The sequence below is a fragment of the Salmo salar genome, chromosome 15 (genome assembly GCF_965601325.2).
Source record: "Salmo salar chromosome 15, fSalSal1, whole genome shotgun sequence".
NCBI classification, from domain to species: domain Eukaryota; kingdom Metazoa; phylum Chordata; class Actinopteri; order Salmoniformes; family Salmonidae; genus Salmo; species Salmo salar.
The window spans coordinates 49,335,591-49,360,877 of record NC_138305.1 but is presented as its reverse complement, the minus strand read 5'-3'; the positions used below and the strand labels follow the sequence as shown (position 1 = coordinate 49,360,877).

General features: G+C 41.0%; 1 protein-coding gene across 1 annotated transcript in view; it reads right to left on the bottom strand.

The window, feature by feature from the left end:
• The window catches only part of nudt14 (nudix (nucleoside diphosphate linked moiety X)-type motif 14), a 90,223-nt gene extending 67,950 nt beyond the window's left edge, over positions 1-22,273 (bottom strand). Inside the window, exon 1 of the mRNA XM_014145103.3 lies at positions 22,113-22,273. Coding sequence (XP_014000578.1) covers positions 22,113-22,193 — 81 coding nt within the window. The 5' untranslated portion in view covers positions 22,194-22,273. The remainder of the gene's footprint in view (positions 1-22,112) is intronic.
• Between the last annotated feature and the right edge of the window lie 3,014 nt (positions 22,274-25,287).

Below are 25,287 nucleotides of genomic sequence, written 5' to 3'. Positions count from 1 at the left end.
AAGAACAAATTCTTATTTACAATGACAGCCTACCAAAAGGGAAAAGGCCTCCTGTGGGGACAGGGGCCTGGGATTTAAAATAAATACAATATAAACATAGGACAAAACAGCTGCCGTAGATATCTCAGATAGGGGGGGGAAGTGAGCTCTAAAAAGGTTTTTATAAATAAGCATCAATCAGTGGGTCTTGCGACGGGTATACAGAGATGACCAGTTTACAGAGATGACCAGTTTACAGAGGAGTATAGAGCGCAGTGATGGGTCGTATAAGGAGCATTGGTGTCAAATCTGATGGTCGAGAGCACCCTTACCTGCCGATCTATAAATTACGTCTCAGTAACCTAGCATGGGTAGGATGGTCATCTGAATCAGGGTTAGTTTGGCAGCTGGGATGAGAGAGGAGCGATTATGATAGAGGAAACCAAGTCTAGATTTAACTTTACCCTGCAGCTTTGATATGTGAAGAGAGAAGGACAGCGTACCGTCTAGCCATACTAACCAAGAACTTGTATGAGGTGACTACCTCAAGCTCTAAACCCTCAGAGGTAGTATTCACACCAGTGGGAAGACGGGCATTCTTCTTAGCAAACCAAATGACCTTTGTTTTGGAGATGTTCAAAACAAGGTTAAGGAGAAAGCTTGTTGGACATTAAGAAAGCTTTGTTTTAGAGCGTTGAACACAAAATCCGGGAAGGGGCCAACTATCATTTGCATAGAAATGGATGAGGGAGAGCTTCCTACTGCCTGAGCTATGTTGTTGATGTAAATTGAGAAGAGCAACGGGCCTAGGATCGAGTCTTGGGGTTCTCCCTTGGTGACAGGCAGTGGCTGAGACAGCAGATTTTCTGACTTTATACACTGCACTCTTTGAGAGAGGTAGTTAGCAACGAGGCCAAAGACCCATCAGAGATACCAATACCCCTTAGCCAATACTCCTCCGGTCCACAAGAATGGAATGGTTTACCATATCACAAGCTTTGGCCAAGTCAATAAAAAAAGCAGCACAACATTACTTAGAATCAAGGGCAATGGTGACATCATTGAGGACCTTTAAGGTTGCAGTGACACATCCATTACCTGAGCGGAAACTATATTGCATACCAGAGAGAATACTATAGACGTCAAGAAAGCCTGTCAGTTGATTACTGACAAGTTTATCCAACACTTTGAAAATAAAATCAAAGTTTATTTGTCACGTGCGCCAAATACGTCAGGTGTAAACCTTAGTTTACATTAAGATTGTGGACTACAGGAAAAGGAGGACAGAGCACGCCCCCATTGTCATTGACGGGGCTGTAGTGGAGCAGGTTGAGAGCTTCAAGTTCCTTGGTGTCCACATCACCAGCAAACTAGAATGGTCCAAACACACCAAGGCAGTCGTGAAGAGGGCACAACAAAGCCTATTCCCCCTCAAGAAACTATAAAGATTTGCCATGGGTCCTCAGATCCTCACAAGGTTCTACAGCTGCAACATTGAGAGCATTCTGACTGGTTGCGTCACTGCCTGTACGGCAACTGCTCCGCCTCCGACCGCAAGGCACTATAGAGGGTAGTGCGTACAGCCTAGTACATCACGGGGGCTAAGCTGCCTGCCATCCAGGACCTCTATACCAGGTGGTGTCAGAGGAAGGCCCATCCTCCCCAGTCATAGAATGTTCTCTCTACTACCGCATGGCAAGCGGTACCAGAGCGCCAAGTCTAGGACCAAAAGGGTTCTCAGCAGCTGTTACCCGTAAGTCATAAGACTCCTAAACAAGTAATCAAATGGCTGCCCGGACTATTTGCATTGTGCAACTCCTCTCTTACGCTACTGCTACTCTCTGTTTTATTATATATGTATAGTCACTTTAACTATACATTCATGTACATACTATCTCAATTAGCTCGACAAACCGCTGCCTGTATATAGCCTCGCTACTGTATATAGCCTTGCTACTGTTATTTTTCACTTTTTTTTTACTGTTTTTATTCCTTTACTTATCTATTGTTCACCTAATACCTTTTTTTTTTTACTTAAAGATTGCGCTGTTGATTAGGGCCTGTGTACTCTGTACCTGCGTCCCTTTCTTTTGCCAATGACAGGGATGTTGGCCTTGTCGGGTGTTCGAAGTACATCCTGTGCGTCCTGCTTGAAGAAAAAATCTTAATCTAATCCAAGGTGAGTGATTGCTGTCCTGATATCCAGGAGCTCTTTTTTGTCATAAGATACAGTGACAGAAACATTATGTACAAAATAAGTTAAAAATAACGTGGGAGGAAAAAACGCATAATAATACAATTGGTTAGGCACCTGTGAAACTGCTGCCATTTCTTCCGGCGCCATTTTACATTCCAGGGCAAAATAGAAATAGCCCTAACAGTTAGGATCAGCTTGCACCATGCCTGTCTTCCAAGCAATGGGAACCTTCCCAGAGAAGAGAGACAGGTTAAAAAGGTAAGAGATAGGCTTGGTGATGATAGGGGTAGCAACCTTAAAGAAGAAATGGTCTAAACCATCTGACCCAGATGTTATTTGTGGCCAAGTTGAAGGAGCTCCTTTAGCACCTCGGACTCAGTGACCGCCTGCAGGAAGAAACTCTGTAGCGGGTCAGGGGGAAAAGAGGGAGAAGCATCAGGGATAGTTGTATTAGAAGGGGTGGGAGATGAGGAAATGTTGGACAGGCAAGGAGGCCTGGCTGTATCAAATAGGAATCCTGACTTAATGAAGTGGTGATTAAAAGAGCTCAGCCATGTGCTCCTTGTCAGTAACAACCACATCAACATTAAGAGACATGGGCAGCTGTGAGCAGGAGGGTTTATTCTCCAGGTTTTCCAGAACTTCTTAGGGTAAGACCCACAGAGAGAGAACTGCTCCTTAAAATAAACTAACTTTGGCCTTCCGGATAGCCTGAGTGCACTTATTTCTAATTTACCTGAACGAGAGCCTGAGTATGCGTGTGCTGACCCTTTCTCCAAATTGAATTCTTGAGATGGAGTAACTGCAAGACCACGGTCGAACCAGGGTTTGAACCCGTTTTCATTTCTCATTTTGTTTATGGGGGCGTGTTTGTTAACAATACCACTGAAAATATCAAAAAGGAAGGTCCAAGCATCTTCGACAGCGGGGATCAAGCAGATTCTATACCAATTGACAGAGGCCAGGTCATGAAGGAAGGCTTGCTCATTTAAGTTTTTTTAGCAAGCATCTGACAAATCAGGACAGGTCATTTCACTGAGCAGCCATTACGAATTAAAGGATGTAGAATTGAATCCAAAGAAATTCAACTGCGACATGAAGCATGAACGTTTTATTCCTTTGTCGAATCTTAACCAAAAGCATCTGCCACTAATTAAGTTACTACAAAGAATACAGATCCCATTTCAAATATTAGCTTGATTACAACTAAAACATGTCATACAGTAGTTCGTTTTTTTTGTCATGATTTTAGGTTGATCCCTTCCATTCTGTAGTGTTTGATGCATTCTGAGAAATATATTGTTTCATATTTAAACATGGAAGTGAATTATAAATTATAATAAACCTACAGGGATCTTATAAAATGTCCAGAGAACTGTAATTATTTTTTTAAATCCCTTGTTTTAAAAAGCCCCAACAATCTGAACAACTCAGATTGTGAGGGAGTTCCAAAGGCGTGGTGCATAATTTTTTTTTTTTTTTTATAAAAAAAAAAAAGACACATTTTTGTTTTGTAGCACCTTCAGCTGAAACATTATGGAGTCTTACAGGCCCAGGGCAGTCAAAATTCAAGTTTTCCTGTGTTTTGTATAAAAGATGTAACCCAAAGTGTGACTTTTTTTTATCAGTGTTACTTCCTGATAGTTGCTGGTTGAAAATACAATCTACACAGGTCTTCTAATCAGCAGGTTTGCATGGGTGGGAGTTTCAGCTTTCAATGGTGACAACACCATGCGGTAAATTGGTTAATAGACCAATTGCATAGGGAGAACCAAACCTCTCTGCCAATAACCATTAGTTTTCAGTTTGACCCACCCCACTCAGACCACTCCCAGACAGTCCTAGAAAAATTCTTGCTTGAGAAAGTTTTTTTTTTTTTAAAGCAATTTTTGCCCAATTTTAATGGAACTATTACAGTAGCTAGGTTTCCATCCAATTGGCAACAGATGTTCATGCAAATATTCTAAAATCCACTAAAATATTAAGTTTCACACCAGTGGTGTTTCCACCAAACAGTTGTTCAGTGCATAAAATGTACTTTTCATGTACAAAAAAAATAATCTTACGTTCAATGTGTTTCCTTAGCATGGCCTATTGATTAACGAGACACTATTTCTCTTATTATTTTGTGTTATAATTTTCCTTTAAAACATATCATTATAATTGTTTTACATTGTTGTTTCAAAAATGGGCCACAGGGCTATAAAACGCGCTAAGTGCAATGGTCAGGTCACTTTGAGGAAGACGTCAGCTTGACGTCAAAAAGTCAGTCATCTGTTTGCATCCTGTACAATGGTAGTGCGTAACCCTAGGGTGGCAACAGATACATTTCTAAGTGATTTCAATTGGTCTGTCTCTATTCGGATTGTTTTATACTGTTCAATTCAAGTTCAACCAAAAAAAGATGTCTGCGTTTTCATCAATTTCTGAAATTGTTGTACTCATTTGAGATAATTTACACACTGCCATGCAGGGCTGCACAATTTGGGCAAACAATCTAGGCCTTATTTTTAACCAAAATGTTGCAATTGCAATTTGACTTGCGCTTTGGAGCAAAACACTTGGTTGAACTGTTGGAATCATGGAAATATAATTATTGTTCTAATTCTATAGTTGCCAGAGAGAAGTTATTGTGACAGTAGGAACTAAGTGTTTCCTAGGGCACCTTATAATCTTTGGCTACATTGAATGTTCTCTGTTAGCTACTTCATGTTGCCAACATATTGTTTGTTTCCACTATTCCTCTTTGATTTAGAAGATACTGTTTCACAAACAACATGCTGATTTAAGTCTACACCGTCACTGGTTTTATCAGACTGTATAGCTAAATACATTCTCTGACTCAGTACATGTACTAGCTAGCGATTAGCATTAGCAGCTAATAATTAGCAGCCAACAGGATTTAGGGCCAACTTGCTAATTAAAAACAAACTAGATATTTGCAGATGTAAGAAACACAAAACTAAGTGCAATTATAGAGCGCTAGTGGATTTATATTAATAAGCAAAGTGAAAACAGCATCGTTGTCACCAACATTGTGGCATGTGCAGAATGCAAGTGTCTCATGGTCAAGGAACAACAAATGCACTCCTTGAGTGACAGGGGACGGGGCTAGGTCTGTGTAGAAAGCTGCATGAAAGAGAGAGAGCGGATAGAGATCACTCAAGTAGCGAAGTAAACTATAAAAAATGGACATTACACAAGGCTTATCACATTTAACAAACCAAACATTCAAATACCATTATAGAAGGTAAAACCCAAACTGGTCAGTGCATCAATACTGGTATATCTAAATACAGTATACCACCCAGCCCTATAAAAATGGCAACTTAAATTAATTATTTCCCAATTAGGCTTATAGATATAAATGGCAAATATATTCAGGGGTCACATTCGAGTTCAGAAATCTGCATTTTCAAAACACAGACCATCAAAAAAATCTGTTTTTTTTAAACCATTTCACCTGAGTTTTATATTGAAAGTCAACCGTTTTTTTTTTTACTTCAATAGAGTGGTCAGGGGGGGTGCAACTATAGTTTTCCTTCACAAAAAAAATACATTAGTGAAACACATACAGCAGAAAATTGCTTCAATTTCATCAGATAACAACAGAAGTGCAACGCTATTTGGCTAGCCACTTAAGGACGCATCTCTTTGTCCAAATAGCAGATTGCACCCATTCGTAAACTACTAAATAATATGCCATGGCCATGACCCTTGACCTGGCCCCAACTCTCACCCCATAGCCAAAGGGAACATTTGTTTAGTGGGAACAATTTGTCACTCCAGCAGCAATCAAGCTCCAGAACACGTGAATTAATGGAGGAGACTTTGATTTCGATCATCCTAGAGATATCACTACAACTTGATTGGAGTCCACCTGTGTCCAATTCAGTTGTTTGGACATGATTTAGAAAGAAACAGCTGTCTATTTAAGGTCCCACAGTTGACAGTGCGTGTCAAAGCAGAAACTATACTATTAAGTCCAAGGAACTGTCTGTAGATCTCCGAGATAGAATTGAGATGAGGTATACATTATATCTGGGGAAGGGTAAAAAACTATTTCTACAGTGTTTCTCCAAGAGCACAGTGGTCTCCATCATTGGGAAATTGAAAAAAAAATATGGAACTACCTAGACTTTGACTAGAGCTGGCTGTCTGACCAAACTGAGCTACCAGGCAAGAAGGACATTGGTCAGGGAGGTGACCAAGAACTCAATGACAGAACTCATTGGCTGAGATGGGAGAACCTGCCAGAAGGTCAACAGTCTCTATAGCACTTCACCAATCTGGCCTTTATTTTATTTTATTTATTTATTTCACCTTTATTTAACCAGGTAGGCAAGTTGAGAACAAGTTCTCATTTACAATTGCGACCTGCCCAAAATAAAGCAAAGCAGTTCGACACATACAACACAGAGTTACACATTGAGTAAAACATAGTCAATAATACAGTAGAAAAATAAGTCTATATAGAATGTGAGCAAATGAGGTGAGATAAGGGAGGTAAAGGTAAAAAAGGCCATGGTGGCAAAGTAAATACAATATAGCAAGTAAAACACTGGAATGGTAGATTTGTAGTGGAAGAAAGTACAAAGTAGAAATAGAAATAATGGGGTGCAAAGGAGCAAAATAAATACAGTAGGGGAAGTGGTAGTTGTTTGGGCTAAATTATAGATGGGCTATGTACAGGTGCAGTGATCTGTGAGCTGCTCTGACAGCTGGTGCTTAAAGCTATGGGAGAGTGGCCAGACAGAAGCCACTCCTGAGAAGAAAAAAAAAGGTACATGACAGCACAGCTGGAGTTTGCAAAAAAAGCACGTGAAACTCAGAGAATAAGGCAAAATATTCTGTGGTCTGATGAGTAGGCTTGGGCGACATACCGTATACCGGGTTATTTCGAAATACCGACGGTATGATTTTCAATACAGTTTAAAAATATATATTATTTTTTGGGGGCTGCGCGCTACGCCACTGCTTATAACTATACATTAAGTATAACTATAAGAAATCTAAGATGTGTCGAATAAATGATAATCCAGTTTAGGGCTCCAGCTATGCATTTGGTTAGCTAACTTGTTGGCTATGGGGCTAGATGTCAAGATTAAGCTTTTTGAATACAGCAGAGACATTAAATCCCCTCCTGGATCAAGATCCCGGTTGTCTAAATTGTTTTGTGCGTATAAAATAATATACAAATATTTAATAGCACCCCTTGTGCGCACATTCGGCAACACAATATACCCTGGTATGGTACAGAAACTGTATGATCATATGAAAATCTGGATAATGTCCAACTCAACTGATTTCACTCTGGCCTGAATGCAAAGCACTTTTGTCTGGAGACAGACAGGTGATGAGCTGTGCCTGGTTAACACCATCCCTACCATAAAGCATGGTGGTGGCAGCATTATGCTTTGGGGATGCTTTTCAGTGGCAGGGACTGGGAGACTGGTAAAGATAGAGGAAAAAATGAATGGAACCAAATACAGGCAAATCCTTGATGAGAACCTACTTCAGAGTGAAAACGACCGATTTGCGTTCCAACAGGACAATGAGTATGGTTACATGCACACACACTAATGCGATTGTTGGTAGAGCATGGTGTTTGCAACGCCAGGGTTGTGGGTTCGATTCCCACGGGGGACCAGTACGGAGAAAGAAAATGTATGAAATGTATGCATTCACTACTGTAAGTCGCTCTGGATAAGAGCGTCTGCTAAATGACTAAAATGTAAATGTGATTATTGTGAATAGTGAGATTAATATAACAGTTCAGGCCTAATAATGCTGTTTACATGCACACATCTGAAAATCAGGCTACCTGATGGCACTCTGATAAATGCAGAAAATTGGCAATCAAAATAAATGTTCTACCACAGCGACCATGTTATTTTTGGGAAGCATATTTGTTCGGACATATACAGTTTGTATGTGAAAACTATTTCTAAGAGGCATAGATTCAGTTGTTTCCGAACTCTCACGTCACTCGCACTAAAGAGGCAGGCTTGCTCAGCTGGTGCTAGAACATGGAAAACAAATTAAGGTGCTTACATGTCCAAATAATTTGAAAGATTTGAAAACAGGTGTTTTAAATCAGTGTATGATTACTTTGATCTTACACGATTAAGATAAGCAGACTAAGGTGTTTACATGACTATTGCATAATCTGCCTACATACCAGCATAACGACCAGGAATACGACATTCCCGAAGCGTATGCTTTGTTCGCACCACCCAAGGCAATTGAACTGATTCCAGAGGCCGACCCAAAACAACACCGGCGGAGAAAAGGGATTCGGAGCGGTCTTCTGGTCAGACTTAGGAGGCGCGCACACCACCCACCGCTTCCGAGTATATTACTTGCTAAATGTTCAGTCCCTGAATAACAAAGTTGACGAGATCAGGGCAATGGTTTCTTTCCAGAGCGACATCAGTGATTGTTACATCCTCTGTTTCACGGAAACATGGCTCACTCGGGATATACGGTCAGAGTCGGTCCAGCCATCTGGATTCTCAATTCATCGTGCCAACAGGAATAAACATCTCTCTGGGAAGAAGGGCGGGGGTGTATGTTTCATTATTAACAACTCATGGTGTAATTGTAATTAGAGATCGACCTGTTATGATTTTTCAACACCGATACCATTATTGGCGGACCCAAAAAAGCCGATGCTTACACACACACACACACACATATATTTGTAATAATGACAATTACAACAATACTGAATGCACAATGAACACTTATTTGAAAATAATATATAAATAAAATCTATTTAGACTAAAATAAATAATTAAACATGTTCAATTTGGTTTAAATAATGTAAAAACAGTGTTGGAGAAGAAAGTAAAAGTGCAATATGTGCCATGTAAAAAAGCTAACGTTTAAGTTCCTTGCTCAGAACAAATGAAAGCTGGTGGTTCAATATTCCCAGTTAAGAAGTTTTAGGTTGTAGTTATTATGACGCGTCGACTATTTCTCTCTATACCATTTGTATTTCATATACTTTTGAATATTGCATGTTCTTATAGGCACTTTAGTATTGCCAGCCTAATCTCAGGAGTTGATAGGGTTGAAGTCATAAACAGCGCTGTGTCAAGCATTGCTAAGAGCTGCTGGCAAAACACAGTAAAGTGCTGTTTGAATGAATGCTACGAGTCTGCTGCTGCCTACCACTGCTCAGTCAGACTGCTCTATCAAATCAGACTTAATTATAATATAATAAACACAGAAATACGAGCCTTTGGTCATCAATATGGTCAAATCCGGAAACTATCATTTTGAAAAAAAACATTTATTCTTTCAGTGAAATACGGAACCGGGTGACAACCCTAAGTCTAAATATTGCTGTTACATTGCACAACCTACATTGCACAATGTCATAATTACCAAAAATTCTGGCAAATTAGCTCACAGTTCGCAACCAGCCAGGCAGTCAAAACTGTTGCATATACCCGGACTCTGCTTGCACTGAACACAAGAGAAGTGACAATTTCCCTAGTTAATATTGCCTGCTAACATGAATTTCTGTTAACTAAATATGCAGGTTTAAAAAATATATACTTCTGTGTATTGATTTTAAGAAAAGGCATTGATGTTTATGGTTAGGTACATTTTTCGCGAATGCACTATTGTTAAATCATCACCCGTTCGGCGAAGTTGAAGTAGGCTGTGATTCGATGATAAATTAACAGGCACCGCATTGATTATATGCAACGCAGGAAAGGCTAGTTAACCTAGTAATATCAACCATGTGCAGTTAACTAGTGATTATATGAAGATTGATAGTATTTTTATAAGAAAAGTTTAATGCTAGCAAGCAACTACCCTTGGCTCCTTGTTGCACTCACGTAACAGGTGGTCAGCCTGCCACACAGTTTCCTCGTGGATTGCAACGTAATTGGCCATAATCAGCGTCCAAAAAGGCCGACTACCGATTGTTATGAAAACTTGAAGTCGGCCCTAATTAAATCAACCATGCCGATTAATCTGTCGACCTCTAATTGTAATAACATATAGGAACTCAAGTCCTTTTGCTTACCCAACCTAGAATACCTCAATCAAATGCCGACCGTATTATCTCCCAAGAGAATTCTCTTCGGTTATTGTCACAGCCGTGTATATCACTCCTCAAGCCGATACCACGACTGCCCTCAGGGAACGTCATTGGACTTTATGCAAACCATATATCCGGAGGCTGCATTTATTGTAGATGGGGCCTTTAACAAAGAAAATTTGAGGAAAATGCTACCTAAATTTTATCAGCATATTGACTGAAGTACTCGCGCTGGAAAACAAACAACATTGTTATTCCAACTTCCAGGATGCACACAAGGCCCTCCCCCGTCCTCCTTTCGGCAAATCTGACCAAGACTCCATTTTGCTCCTTCCTTCCTATAGGCAGAAACTCAAAACAGGACGTACACGTGCTAGGGACTAGTCAATGCTGGTCTGACCAATCGGAATCCACGCGTCAAGATTAATTTGATCAGTCGGACTGGGATATGTTCTGGGTAGCTTCAGAGAATTATATTGATGTAAATACCGAGACAGTTATTGAGTTTATCAAGAAGTGTATAGGAGATGTTGTACCCACTGTGACTATTAAAACCTACCCTAACCACAGATCGTGGATAGATAAACTGCATTTGAAAACTGAAAGCACGAACCACCGCATTTAACCATGGCAAGGTGACTGGGAATATGGCAGAAAACAAACAGAGTAGTCATTCCATCCGCAAGGCAACGAAACAGGCAAAACGTCAGTTTAGAGACAAAGTGGAGTCGCAAGTCAACGGTTCAGACACAAGAAGTATTTGGCAGGGTCAACAGACAATCATGGACTACAAAAGAAAAACCAGCCACGTCGCAGACACCGAAGTCTTGCTTCCAGACAAGCTAAACACATTCTTTGCCCGCTTTGAGGATAACAGTGCCACCGACGCAGCCAGCTAACAAGGACTGTGGGCTCTCCTTCTCCATGGCCGACGTGAGTAAGACATTTAAACATGTAAACCCTTGCAAGGCTGCCGGCCAGACGGCATCCCTAGCAGCGTCCTCAGAGCATGCGCAGACCTCCTGGCTGGTGTGTTTGAATATGTCTGTAATCTCTCCCTATCCCAGACTGCTGTCCCCACATGCTTCAAGATGGCCACCATTGTTCCTGTACCCAAGAATGCAAAGGTAACTGAACTAAATGACTATTACCCCGTAGCACTCACTTCTGTCATCATGAAGTCCTTTAAGAGACTAGTCAAGTCTAGACTAGATCATATCACCTCCACCTTACTTGTCACCCTAGACCCACTTCAATTTGCTTACTGCACCAATAGGTCCACAGACGATGCAATCGCCATCACCCTGCACAATCCCATCAGGACAAGAGGAATACCTATGTAAGCATGCTGTTCATTGACTATAGCTCAGCATTCAACACCATAGTACCCTCCAAGCTCATCATTAAGCGTGAGGCCCTGGGTCTGAACCCCGCCCTGTGCAAGTGGGTCCTGGACTTCCTGAAAAGGTACCCCCAGGTGGTGAAGGTACAAAACATCTCCACTTCGCTGATCCTCAACTCTGGGGCCCCACAAGGGTGAATGCTCAGCCCCCTCCTGTACTCCCTGTTCACCCATGACTGCGTGGCCATGCATGCCTCCAACTCAATCATCAAGTTTGCAGATGACACAACAGTAGTAGGCTTGATTACCAACAACAACGAGGCAGCCTACAGGGAGGAGGTAAGGGCTCTCGGAGTGTGGAGTCAGGAAAATAACCTCTCACTCAACGTCAACAAAACAAAGTAGATGATCGTGGACTTCAGGAAACAGCACTGTCCACATCGATGGGACAGCAGTGGAGGAGGAGGAAAGTTAAGTTCCTCGGCGTACATATCACTGACAAACTGAAATGGTCCACCCACACAGACCGTGTGATGAAGGCCCAACAGCGCCTCTTCAACCTCAGGAGACTGAAGAAATTTGGCTTGTCACCTAAAACTTTTACAGATGCACAATTGAGCGCATCCTGTCGAGCTGCATCACCACCTGGTCAAATGAAATGTGATTGGTCACATGCAGATGTTACTGTGAGTGTAGCGAAATGCTTGTGCTTCTTGTTCCGACAGTGCGGCAATATCTAACAAGTAATCTAACAATTCCACAACTACCTAATACACACAAATTGAAGTAAAGGGATGGAATAAGAATATGTACACATAAAAATATGGATGGGCCATGACCGACTGGCATAGACGAGATGCAATAGATGGTATTAAATACAGTATATACACATCTGGGATGAGTAGTGCAAGATATGTAAACATCATTACTAAAGTGGCATTAATAAAGTGACTAGTGATCCATTTGTTAGAGCGGCCAATGATTTCAAGTCTGTATGTAGGCAGCCGCCGCTCTGTGTTAGTGATGGCTGTTTAGCAGTCTGATGGCCTTGAGATTGGATCTGTTTTTCAGTCTCTCGGTCCCAGCTTTAACGCGCCTGTACTAACATCGCCTTATGGATAGTAGTGGGGTGAACAGGCAGTGGCTCGGGTGGTTATTGTCCTTGATAATCTTTTTGGCCTTCCTGTGACATCGGGTCATCATGTGACATGGTAGCGTGAAGCACGGGGGTGGTAGCATCATGTTGTGGGGTGCTTTGCTGCAGGAGGGACTGGTGCACTTCACAAAATAGATGGCATCATGAGGAGGAATATTATGTGGATATATTGAAGCAACATCTCAAGACATCAGTCAGGAAGTTAAAGCTTGGTCGCAAATGGGTCTTCCAAATGGACAATGACCCCAAGCATACTTCCAAAGTTGTGGCAAAATGGCTTAAGGACAACAAAGTCAAGGTATTGAAGTGGCCATCACAAAACCCAATCTCATAGAACAATTGTGGGCAGAACTGAAAAAGCGTGAGCGAGCAAGGAGGCCTACAACCCTGACTCAGTTACACCAGCTCTGTCATGAGGAATGGGTCATAATTCACCAAACTTATTATGGGAAGCTTGTGGAAGGCTACCCGAATCATTTGACCCAAGTTAAACAATTTAAAGGCAATGCTACCAAATACACTCAATTAGTATGTAAACTTCTGACCCACTGGGAATGTGATGAAAGAAATAAAAGCTGAAATAAATCATTGTCTCTAGTATTATTGACATTTCACATTCTTAAAATAAAGTGGTGATCCTAACTGACCTAAGACAGGGTATTTTTACTAGGATTAAATGTCAGGAAATGTGAAAAACGGAGTTGAAATGTATTTGGCTAAGGTGTATGTAAACCTCCGACTTCAACTGTATATGGATGATTTATAAGCCTGGCACATTTAACAGTTTGGATATTGAGTATAGACGGAATTATGTTGGGGTTTCCTCTCAATTTTCTTTGACAATTAGGCTAAGGCAAGGGCTGTTACCTCTGCTGCTGCTGCCTCCGCTGCATCGTTCTCAATACCAATATGCTGGGTAACTTTGCTATTATTCACATAGCAACATAGGGAAAGGCGCCAATTCTACAGCGCACTTTAGATCATGTTTCAAAACAGCGGACTGCGACAGTATCCAACCCGGGAGAAAGCACATTTGTTATAAAATAATACTAGATGTATTAGTGTTGCACCATTGTATTACATAATATAACCATTTACAAATTTCAGTTTCACGTCTTAGAGTGGACTGTGCCATCCCCGTGGCCTCCGAAATGGATTAGTCCACTGAGACAGGGGCGAATCAGACAAGTGTCTTGTGCACCATAAAAACATATTTTTGAAATGCAACTGCTCGACTAAAGAAATCTTGGTCGACCAAAAGCCTATAGATCAAACAATCGACCAGTCAACTAAAATGGGGTCAGCCCTAGTAAATATTATAATGCTTGCATAAATGTCATGCTGAATATATGTTCATGTCATTAGCACCAATCAACTGCAATACACAAAAAAACAATGTAGATGCTAACTAGCTACGGTAACCATAGCACAGAGTTACTTTATCTAGTTAGTATGCTAGCTAGCCCGACTGCTACATCCAAAATAATAGTGCTTGTAACAATAACAGCTGAGTTTCGTCTTATCGACTGTGTTAAACAGTCCAAACAACATATAGGCCTGTTATAGGAACTACTATTATGAAATGTACAGGCAAATCATTATGGAATCCTGGTCTCTCAGCCTGTATCTTTGGTGCAACTTTAGCCATGCTAGCTAGCTAAGTAGCTAAACCTGCTGCATCTGAAATAAAGCGTTCCATGATAACAGAAATATAAAGCCTCAGCGACTGTCCATGCAATCATCCAACACTGGAGGCCTATTGGAACTAAAAAAAAAAAGTATGATGTTTACAAGTAATTCAGTACGGAAATATAGGCTATTTGGAAAAGGCACAATAGCTCGTGGGAGTGGTTTTGCTGAATAGAATCATGGGAGTTTGAACATATTGTAATAAGCTGTCTATAAATATCGTTCTATAGTAGTGGTCAATCGTGATAATGTTCCCATTTTGAACCCTTTCATGTCTGAAGTTTTTATTTAACTAGGCAAGTCAGTTAAGAACAAATTCTTATTTACAATGACGGCCTAGGAACAACAGTGGGTTAACTGCCTTGCTCAGTGGCAGAACAGATTTTTACCTTGTCAGCTAAGGGATACGATCTAGCAACCTTTCGGTTACTGGCCCAACACCAACTACTAGGCTACCTGCCGCCCCAAAAGGTACAAACTCTGCCTTCCCAGCGGGCCCGGAGAGCAAACCAAGTGCACTATAGGCCTACCACTGGCTAATTGGATGGCTCAGATTACTGTGTCTGCAGTAACATAGCAGGTATAAAAGAAAGCTACAGCAAAGTTGATACTGCGAGATTTCAAAACCACGACTAGAGAGAGACTGTCAACAAACACAGCAAAGAGCTGCTGTTTTTATGAGTGAGATCGTGTATAAGTTCTTATTCGGCACTGTCAATACTTTATTCAACACTTTTATAAGCAATTAAAATGTGCGTTTTTCCTAATACCACTCGCTCTACAACCAACACTGCAGCTGTAATGAATGAGTAGGAAAGTGTATCGATAGGCTTGCATTATTATTAGCAGCTTGGGACTTTTTGAATATCAAGAAATATTTAACTTTCTTTGTTCATAGGCGTAATAACATGAATTTCTTTATGAGGCAAGAATAATGCAGTGCGACTCGAGTTTCAAAATCAGCTGGAAGACCGTTTCCCTTTTTGGTCAGTGTCAGCAGAGGAAAGGGAGAGGGACGGTGAGAGGCGGACCCCAGTCTCCTCCTGCTCTCTCCAGTCACTGAGACTGACCATCAGATGTAGGCACCATCAGCCCAGTAATATATTTAAATGTATGCTCACTCAGCTGTGCCTCAGCTGTGCCTCACAAGTAAAACAACTGATCTATTACCGGTGTGATCATATAGCCTACCTCAAACGTTGAAATATAATTGTAAAAAATGGTCCGAAGAACAATGCATTGGCAGGGAAATTCAAGCAATTCCAATATGCGGTGATAATGTATTGGGCCTATAGCCTACTGCACAAACCTCATTGCTACAGTGCTGTTATTCATTGGTTAATGTTGCATATAGGCTTACGTTTGAGTAACAAAAAAATCTGAGCGACAGATCTCGGTTTGTATTTCAACTCAGAAAGTAATCTTGACTCAAAAGGTTGGTGACTACTGTTCTATAGGTTTTTGAGCATCTATTTAAAATATTTGCAGTTGTTATTAGAAAAGGACAACTTGAGCAACATATAGCTTGGAGTTCCAATATGATCAGAAAACTACAGATGTGTCATATTGGATTTTGAAAATGACTGTCCATACTTTTATTGGATTAGTCATTTACGTCATTTGCAGACGCTCTTATCCTGATAGTAGTGAGTGCATACATTGTCGTACTGGTCCCCCTTGGGAATCGAACCCACAACCCTGGGGTTACAAGCGCCATGTTATACCAACTGAACCACATGGGACCATCTCAGGGATCCTACTTGAATACGTCACAGAGAAGGAATGTACGGTTTTGCACATCACTAAACAGTCAATAGACAATAAAATACAATTACTCAAACTGTGTATGACCACTAAATATTTCATAATAACAACCCAAATGTTAAAAGTGGGCAGAATTGTTCTTTAAGGTACTTTGCATTGGGCAATTACTGCACCTTGTCATCAATGACCTCAAATACTAATCTGCACTATACTGTATTCAGTGTTTCCAATATATTCCCACTGTAATCAGCATATACTGTTCAGATATCGTAATTCAGTATGATGTCTGTCTGTATTTTGTTTGTAAACTCAGCAAAAAAGAAACGTCCTATTTTCAGGACCCTGTCTTTCAAAGAGAATTCGTAAAAATCCAAATAATTTCACAGATCTTCATTGTAAAGGGTTTAAACACTGTTTCCCATGCTTGTTCAATGAACCATAAACAATTAATGAACATGCACCTGTGGAACGGTCGTTAAGACACTAACAGCTTACAGACGGTAGGCAATTAAGGTCAGTTATGAAAAATTAGGACACTGAAGAGGCCTTTCTACTGACTCTGAAAAACACCAAAAGAAAGATGCCCAGGGTCCCTGCTAATCTACGCGAATGTGCCTTAGGCATGCTGCAAGGTGGCATGAGGACTGTAGATGCGGCCAGAGAAATAAATTGCAAGGTCCGTACTGCGAGATGCCTAAGACAGCACTACAGGGAGACAGGATGGAAAGCTGATCGTACTCGCAGTGGCAGACCACGTGTAACAACACCTGCACAGGATCGGTACATCCGAACATCACACCTGCGGGACAGATACAGGATGGCAACAACAACTGCCTGAATTACATCAGGAACGCACAATCCCTCCATCAGTGCTCAGACTGTCCGCAATAGGCTGAGAGAGGCTGAACTGAAGGCTTGTAGGCCTGTTTTAACCTGTTTGGGATAGGGGGCAGTATTTTCACGGCCGGATAAAAAAACGTACCCGATTTAATCTGGTTACTACTCCTGCCCAGAAACTAGAATATGCATATAATTAGTAGATTTGGATAGAAAACACTAAAGTTTCTAAAACTGTTTGAACGGTGTCTGTGAGTATAACAGAACTCATATGGCAGGCCAAAACCTGAGAAGAATCCATACAGGAAGTGCCCTGTCTGACAATTTGTTCTCCTTCTAGGGCATCTCTATCAAAAATACAGCATCTCTGCTGTAACGTGACATTTTCTAAGGCTTCCATTGGCTCTCAGAAGGCGCCAGAAAGTGGAATGACGTCTCTGCAGTCTCTGGGAGAAAAAAAGCAGGAGTTTTTGTGAGTGGTCAGGCAGGGAACAATGACACTGGAGTGCGCATGCACGAGACGACTCCATGTTTTTCTTTCAGTCTATGAATGAATATAACGTCGCGCGGTTGGAATATTATCGCTATTTTACGAGAAAAATAGCACAAAAATTGATTTTAAACAGCGTTTGACATGCTTCGAAGTACGGTAATGGAATATTTATAATTTTTTTGTCACGAAATGCGCCCACGCGTCACACTTCGGATACTGACCTGAACGCACGAACAAAACGGAGCTATTTGGATATAACTATGGATTCTTTCGAACCAAAACAACATTTGTTGTTGAAGTAGAAGTCCTGGGAGTGCATTCTGACGAAGAACAGCAAAGGTAATCCAATAATTCTTATAGCAAATCTGAGTTTGGTGAGCAGCAAACTTGGTGGGTGTCAAATTAGCTAGCCTGTGATGGCCGAGCTATCTACTCAGAATATTGCAAAATGTGCTTTCGCCGAAAAGCTATTTTAAAATCTGACACCGCGATTGCATAAAGGAGTTCTGTATCTATAATTCTTAAAATAATTGTTATGTATTTTGTAAACGTTTATCGTGAGTAATTTAGTAAATACACCAGAAGTTTGCGGTGGGTATGCTAGTTCTGAACATCACATGCTAATGTAAAAAGCTGTTTTTTGATATAAATATGAACTTCATTGAACAAAACATGCATGTATTGGATAACATAATGTCCTAGGAGTGTCATCTGATGAAGATCAAAGGTTAGTGCTGCATTTAGCTGTGGTTTTGGTTTTTGTGACATATATGCTTGCTTTGAAAATGGCTGTGTGATTTATTTTTGGCAGGGTACTCTTCTGACATAATCTAATGTTTTGCTTTCGCTGTAAAGCCTTTTTGAAATCGGACAATGTGGTTAGATTAACCTGTTATGGCTAGGGGGCAGTATTTTCACGGCTGGATAAAAACGTACCCGATTTAATCTGGTTACTACTCCTGCCCAGTAACTAGAATATGCATATAATTATTGGCTTTGGATAGAAAACACTCCAAAGTTTCTAAAACTGTTTTAATGGTGTCTGAGTATAACAGAACTCAAATGGCAGGTCAAAACCTGAGAGATTCCTTTACAGGAAGTGGCCTGTCTGACCATTTCTTGAACTTCTTTGCCATCTCTATCTTTTACAAAGGATCTCTGCTCTAACGTGACACTTCCTACGTCGTCCATGGGCGCTCAGAGCCCGGGAAAAAACAGAATGTCGTCATCCCAGCCCCAGGCTGAAACACATTATCGCCTTTCTCAAGTGGCCGATCAAGGGACTGTGGGCTTAGGCGCGTGCCCTGGCCGCCCCCGTCTTTGTGATTTTTCCTGTTTGCCGAAAAGGAGATTCCCGGTCGGAATATTATCGCTTTTTTACGAGATAAATTGCATAAAAATTGATTTTAATCAGCGGTTGACATGCTTCGAAGTACGGTAATGGAATATTTCGAATTTTTTTGTCACGAATTGCGCCATGCGCGCGACCCTGATTTACCATTTCGGATAGTGTCTGGGACGCACGAACAAAACGCCGCTATTCGGATATAACGATGGATTATTTTGGACCAAACCAACATTTGTTATTGAAGTAGCAGTCCTGGGAGTGCATGCTGACGAAGACAACAAAAGGTAATCAAACTTTTATAATAGTAAATCTGATTTTGGTGAAGGCTAAACTTGCCGGGTGTCTAAATAGCTAGCCCGTGATGGCTGGGCTATGTACTTAGAATATTGCAAAATGTGCTTTCACCAAAAAGCTATTTTAAAATCGGACATATCGAGTGCATAGAGGAGTTCTGTATCTATAATTCTTAAAATAATTGTTATGCTTTTTGTGAACGTTTATCGTGAGTAATTTAGTAAATTGTTAGCAAATTCCCTGGAAGTTTGCAGGGGGTATGCTAGTTCTGAACGTCACATGCTAATGTAAAAAGCTGGTTTTTGATATAAATATGAACTTGATTGAACAAAACATGCATGTATTGTATAACATAATGTCCTAGGTGTGTCATCTGATGAAGATCATCAAAGGTTAGTGCTGCATTTTGCTGTCTTCTGGGTTTTTGTGACATTATATGCTAGCTTGAAAAATGGGTGTCTGATTATTTCTGGCTTGGTACTCTGCTGACATAATCTAATGTTTTGCTTTCGCTGTAAAGCCTTTTTGAAATCGGACAGTGTGGTTAGATAAAGGAGAGTCTTGTCTTTAAAATGCTGTGAAATAGTCATATGTTTGAAAAATTGAAGTTTTTGTATTTTTGAGGAATTTGTAATTCGCGCCACGCCTATCATTGGATATTGGAGCAGGTGTTCCGCTAGCGGAACGTCTAGATGTAAGAGGTTAACGAGAGTCTTGTCTTTAAAATGGTGTAAAATAGTCATATGTTTGAGAAATTGAAGTTATAGCATTTTTAAGGTATTTGTATTTCACGCCACGCTCTACCATTGGATAGCTAGCGGAATGTCTGTCCCTAACTTAAGGCAGGTCCTCACCAGACATCACTGGCAACAATGTCGCCTATGGGCACAAACCCACCGTCGCTGGACCAGACAAGACTGGCCGAAAGTGCTCTTCGCTGACTAGTCGCGGTTTTGTCTCACCAGGGGTGATGGTCAGATTCGCGTTTATCGTCGAAGGAATGAGCGTTACACCGAGGCCTGTACTCTGGAGCGGGATCGATTTGGAGGTGGAGGTTCCGTCATGGTCTGGGGCGGTGTGTCACAGCATCATCGGACTGAGCTTGTTGTCATTGCAGGCAATCTCAACGCTGTGCGTTACAGGGAAGACATCGTCCTCCCTCATGTGGTACCTTTCCTGCAGGCTCATCCTTACATGACCCTCCAGCATGACAATGCCACCAGCCATACTGGTCGTTCTGTGCGTGATTTTCTACCAGACAGTAATGTCAGTGTCCTGCCATGCCCAGCGAAGAGCCCGGATCTCAATCCCATTGACCAAGTCTGGGACCTGTTGGGTCGGAGGGTGAGGGTTAGGGCCACTCCCCCCAGAAATGTCCGGGAACTTGCAGGTGCCTTGGTGGAAGAGTGGGGTAACATCTCACAGCAAGAACTGGCAAATCTGGTGCAGTCCATGAGGAGGAGATGCACTGCAGTACTTAATGCAGCTGGTGGCCACACCAGATACTGACTGTTACTATTGATGTTGACCCCCCTTTGTTCAGGGACACATTATTCAATTTATGTTAGTCACATGTCTGTGGAACTTGTTCAGTTTATTTCTCAGTTGTTGAATCTTGTTATGTTCATACAAATACACAAGTTTGCTGAAAATAAATGCAGTTGACATTTGACTTTTTTTGCTGAATTTATATTGTCTATTGCATGCTGGCAGCACATTCTCACTAGGGAAAATTCTGGGTATGTGTAAATGTACTTGGCAAATGAAGGTGATTCTGATCTCATAAAAGGTTGAGTTAATGTGATGAAACATTGCCCACCCCAAAGGGAATCACTGCTAAAGAAATCACAGCAGAAAAACGTCGCATTCCTAGAAAGGTCAAAGTAGAGGCTAGAGGCCAGACACTGTATGCCTACATGTCATTGACCTGAGTATAGCTTTCAATTCAGAGTGGAAACTGCCTAGTCAAAGAATGGCAACCATGCAAAATCTGGTTCCAATAGGGTTATTATAAGTAACTAAATATGGATAATTGCCTGTGACCAGAACTATAGCCTAATCAATTAACACACAGTCAACCACAAATAGTGTCATCTTTAACATCACATGGTCGTTTAAGTGTAGCCAATCCAACTTCCAAACGATGTAGCTAGCTACCCAAATAGAGCAGTTACTATTGGAATCAATATACCCTAACATGCATTTTAATACCTGAGGGAATTTAACTAACTACAGTAGCTACATAGGTATCTGCCCTTTAGATTGAATACTTAGGGAGATCAATATTTGAACATAATTTGTGGGAAATAAAATACTGGTGGGTTCGATTCATAAAAGTGGACTTGTGGGTTTCCTGGTTATATCCAAATCAATCACTGGAAGTCGAATAGGTTTGCATGCTCAGGATAGCACCCAAATGCTGCATCAACATCCGACCTCAGTCCCAAAACAAGCTAGCTAGTTGACTAGCCAGGCTAGCCATCTCTCCGTTTGACACATCTCAAGGTCTTGCCCAACTCGCACCAGAGATACTGTGCCACTCAACCTACAACAACCATCACCAACTGGGGAAATTCAGATATTGTAGTGGTCAGGTTGTCAATTTCCAGCAAGCTAGCCAGCTAGCTAACTAGCCTAATGTATAGCATGTGCTCGACATGAGACAGCAACTGATATGTTAGCTAACTACTATACTTGCTTGAATATTTACATTTCATGCAATTGATTTGAGTAAATATTTGGTGGCAGTGGTGATGCAGAGTTAATAAAGACGTTAAGTCGATAAGTATGGTCATTTAAATATGGTGTGCCGTCTTTTTATGAAGGTTACGACGTTGATGCTGCACAATAAGGCAATTGCAAAATGAATGGGGGTTGGGCAACTAGCAATAAAAATACATGGTGTCCGCAATTCATGCTGGATGATATAACGCGAGTGGGCTATTTGGACTCACCTGGCTATAGTGCACCCTGAATGGTTTTAGATAATTGGAGCTGGTGCACGGAACGACCTGGATATCATTTATCTGCTCCATAGTTCAGACTGCTAGCTGCCCACCGGTGTTTCTCACCACAACAGAAAGCACAAACCGCAGGTCGTAGTGGAGAATGAGACAAATGCCTACGGAGGCCTAGTAAGGACAAACTCTTTTTTTTGTAACATACTCTTTTTGTTGTTGTCGCATAACAGGTTAATGAAAACTCATTGGATGATGATTGATGAATATTGCATAACCAAAGTAATAAAAATAAAGATAATTTTCATGACAAGTGAGTGGGATTAAAACGATATGCAGTGCTTCATATAGTATAATAGAAATTAAACTCACTAGCACAGTTGTGACTCCACCTATTGTTGGCTGGTGTCCTTTTCCCGCCGACAGAAGTTCTTCGCGCACTTTGCATGTAGAATGTTTGCCGCGCGCGCCTGGCAAGTGCAAGTGTCCTCAACGCGTGCAGCTATACCGCAACTTTCCCGCCGGAACCGAAGGATTGTGACTCACCTCCACCTCCGCTTTATGTCTGAAATCATCTCATAGGAATTTGTAGACAACTTCGAAAGCTTCAATTTAAGTCACGGATAGCACAGCGTTTAACCTCTTGGCTGTGGCAGCTATCAATGGTTATGTTCTTTGACTTTGTCTAAAGTGCAGGAGGCTTTGTTTCACCATAGAGACATTTTGCCCAGAGGAATTTTTATTCAATTGCTAAAGTAGCCTAACAAGTGATAGAAAACAAGTCAGACTGATGCACAAATCTGTCCCATCCAAACAGAATTAAGATAGTCAACTTAATGGAGGGGCTTACCGGGGCTGAAGCCCCTGGGCCCAGGCCAGTTGGGGGCCCAAGAGACAGTAAAAAAAAAAAGATATATATTAGGGAAATATATACTGTATATATTATATATACAGTATTTATTATATATGTATTATATATTGTTTATTTTTTTCACTGCAACCGTCAACCACAGAAAGAATGTAGACAGCCTGCTGCTGCAGCTCTGCTAATCTTCAGGCGGGAGGTAGGGGGCTCACATGGGTAATTGGAGGGCCCTGCCTTAATTGGGTAACTGATTAATAAAACATTTGTGTCTGGTCAATTGTGTGAGTCAGGGGCTGGGCCCAAGCCCGTAGTGGCCCAAGAGGCTTTTTTTCTTTTTCTTCACCTGACCAGAGGAATCTGCTCTCAATGTTCAAAATACACCAGAGAGCATAGTTTAGCCACAGAGGATAAAAGTGTATAAAAAAGTTCTGTGGATTAAGTTTTTATCACAAGCGCATACATCTAACTGTCAAAATGAAGGAAACACCAACATGAAGAGTATTTATTTAAGACTATTCTATTTTTGACTTAACACTTATTTTTCTTAAAACTGCATTGTTGGTTAAGGGCTTGTAAGTAAGCATTTCACTGTTGTATTCGGGCCCATGTGAGAAATACAATTAGATTTGTTTTGATTTAAAATGTGTTTACGCCTTGCAATAGATTCTCCAAGTGGACCTAAACCATGCCAGGAAAATGCACCCCACACCATAACATATACTTTGTATCTCTTGTTTACTCAAGTGTTTCCTTTATGTTGGCAGTTACTGGTACAACTACAGTCAGGAAGTCCTCAGTTTGGGCATAATGTGCTCCAAATATAGGCTACAGCTTGTTGCATTGTGGCCATAGGGATATAATCCATAGAAAGGTTTTGTAACCTCTTACCCTAGAAATTTGACTGATAAACTCATTGGTACACTATCAATGGCTGCCAGTCCTGACTTGAATGGGAATTGCCATCTATGGAATATATTTATAATGTTGGTTGCTGCTGTCGGTTTGCCTTTTGGAAATTTCGAAATAAAACTGTGGGAAAAACGCACAGTTTGGAAAGCAAATGCCTAATTCTGAAAAGAGAAGATTAATCTGTCCGTAGAACTACTTTTTGTTCTCAACAACTCCCTATTTGTATCAAAATTCAGCACTGTTTTTTAAAGTAGTGATGGCCGATGAGTGCATCGGCCATCACCGTGAGTAGCATACAGCTGTTTTCTTCATCCTTAGGTGTGTCAATGTGCCACTGGAAATGTTATTTAGTAGTCTACTGTAGCAAGGGTTTTTCTTTATTTTTTACTATTTTCTACATTGTAGAATAATAGTGAAGACATCAAAACTATCAAATAACACATATGGAATCATGTAGTAACCAAAAAAGTGTTAAACAAATCAAAATAGATTTTAGATTTTAGATTCTTCAAATAGCCACCCTTTGCCTTGATGACAGCTTGGCATTCTCTCAACCAGCTTCACCTGGAATGCTTTTCCAACAGTTTTGAAGGAGTTCTCACATATGCTGAGCATTTGTTTGATGTTTTTCCTTCACTCTGCAGTCCAACTCATCCCAAACCATCTCAATTGGGTTGAGGTCGGGTGATTGTGGAGGCCAGGTCTTCTGATGCAGCACTCCATTACTCTCCTTCTTTGTCAAATAGCCCTTACACAGCCTGGAGGTGTGTTGAGTTATTGTCCTGTTGAAAAGCAAATGATTGTCCCACTAAGTGCAAACCAAATTTGGACTCATCAGACCAAAGGACAGATTTTCACTGGTCTGATGTCCATTGCTCGTGTTTCTTGGCCCAAGCAAGTCTCTTCTTCATATTTGTGTCCTTTAGTAGTGATTTCTTTGCAGCAATTCGACCAGGAAGGCCTGATTCACGCATTCTCCTCTGAACAGATGATATTTAGATGTGTCTGTTACCTGAACTCTGTGAAGCATTTATTTGGGCTGCAATTTCTGAGGCTGGTAACTCTAATGAACTTATTCTCTGCAGCAGATGTAACTCTGGGTCTTCTTTTCCTGTGGCGGTCCTCATGAGAGCCAGTTTCATCATAGCGCTTGATGGTTTTAGCGACTGCACTTGACATGGTTTGACTGAACTTCATGTTGTAAGTAATGATGGACTGTCGTTTCTCTTTGCTTATTTGAGCTATTCTTGCCATAATATGGACTTGGTCTTTTACCAAAAAGGATATCTTCTGTATACCACCCCTACTTTGTCACAACACAACTGATTGGCTGAAACGCATGAAGGAAAGAAATTCCACAAATTAACTTTTAACAAGGCACACCTGTTAATTGAAATG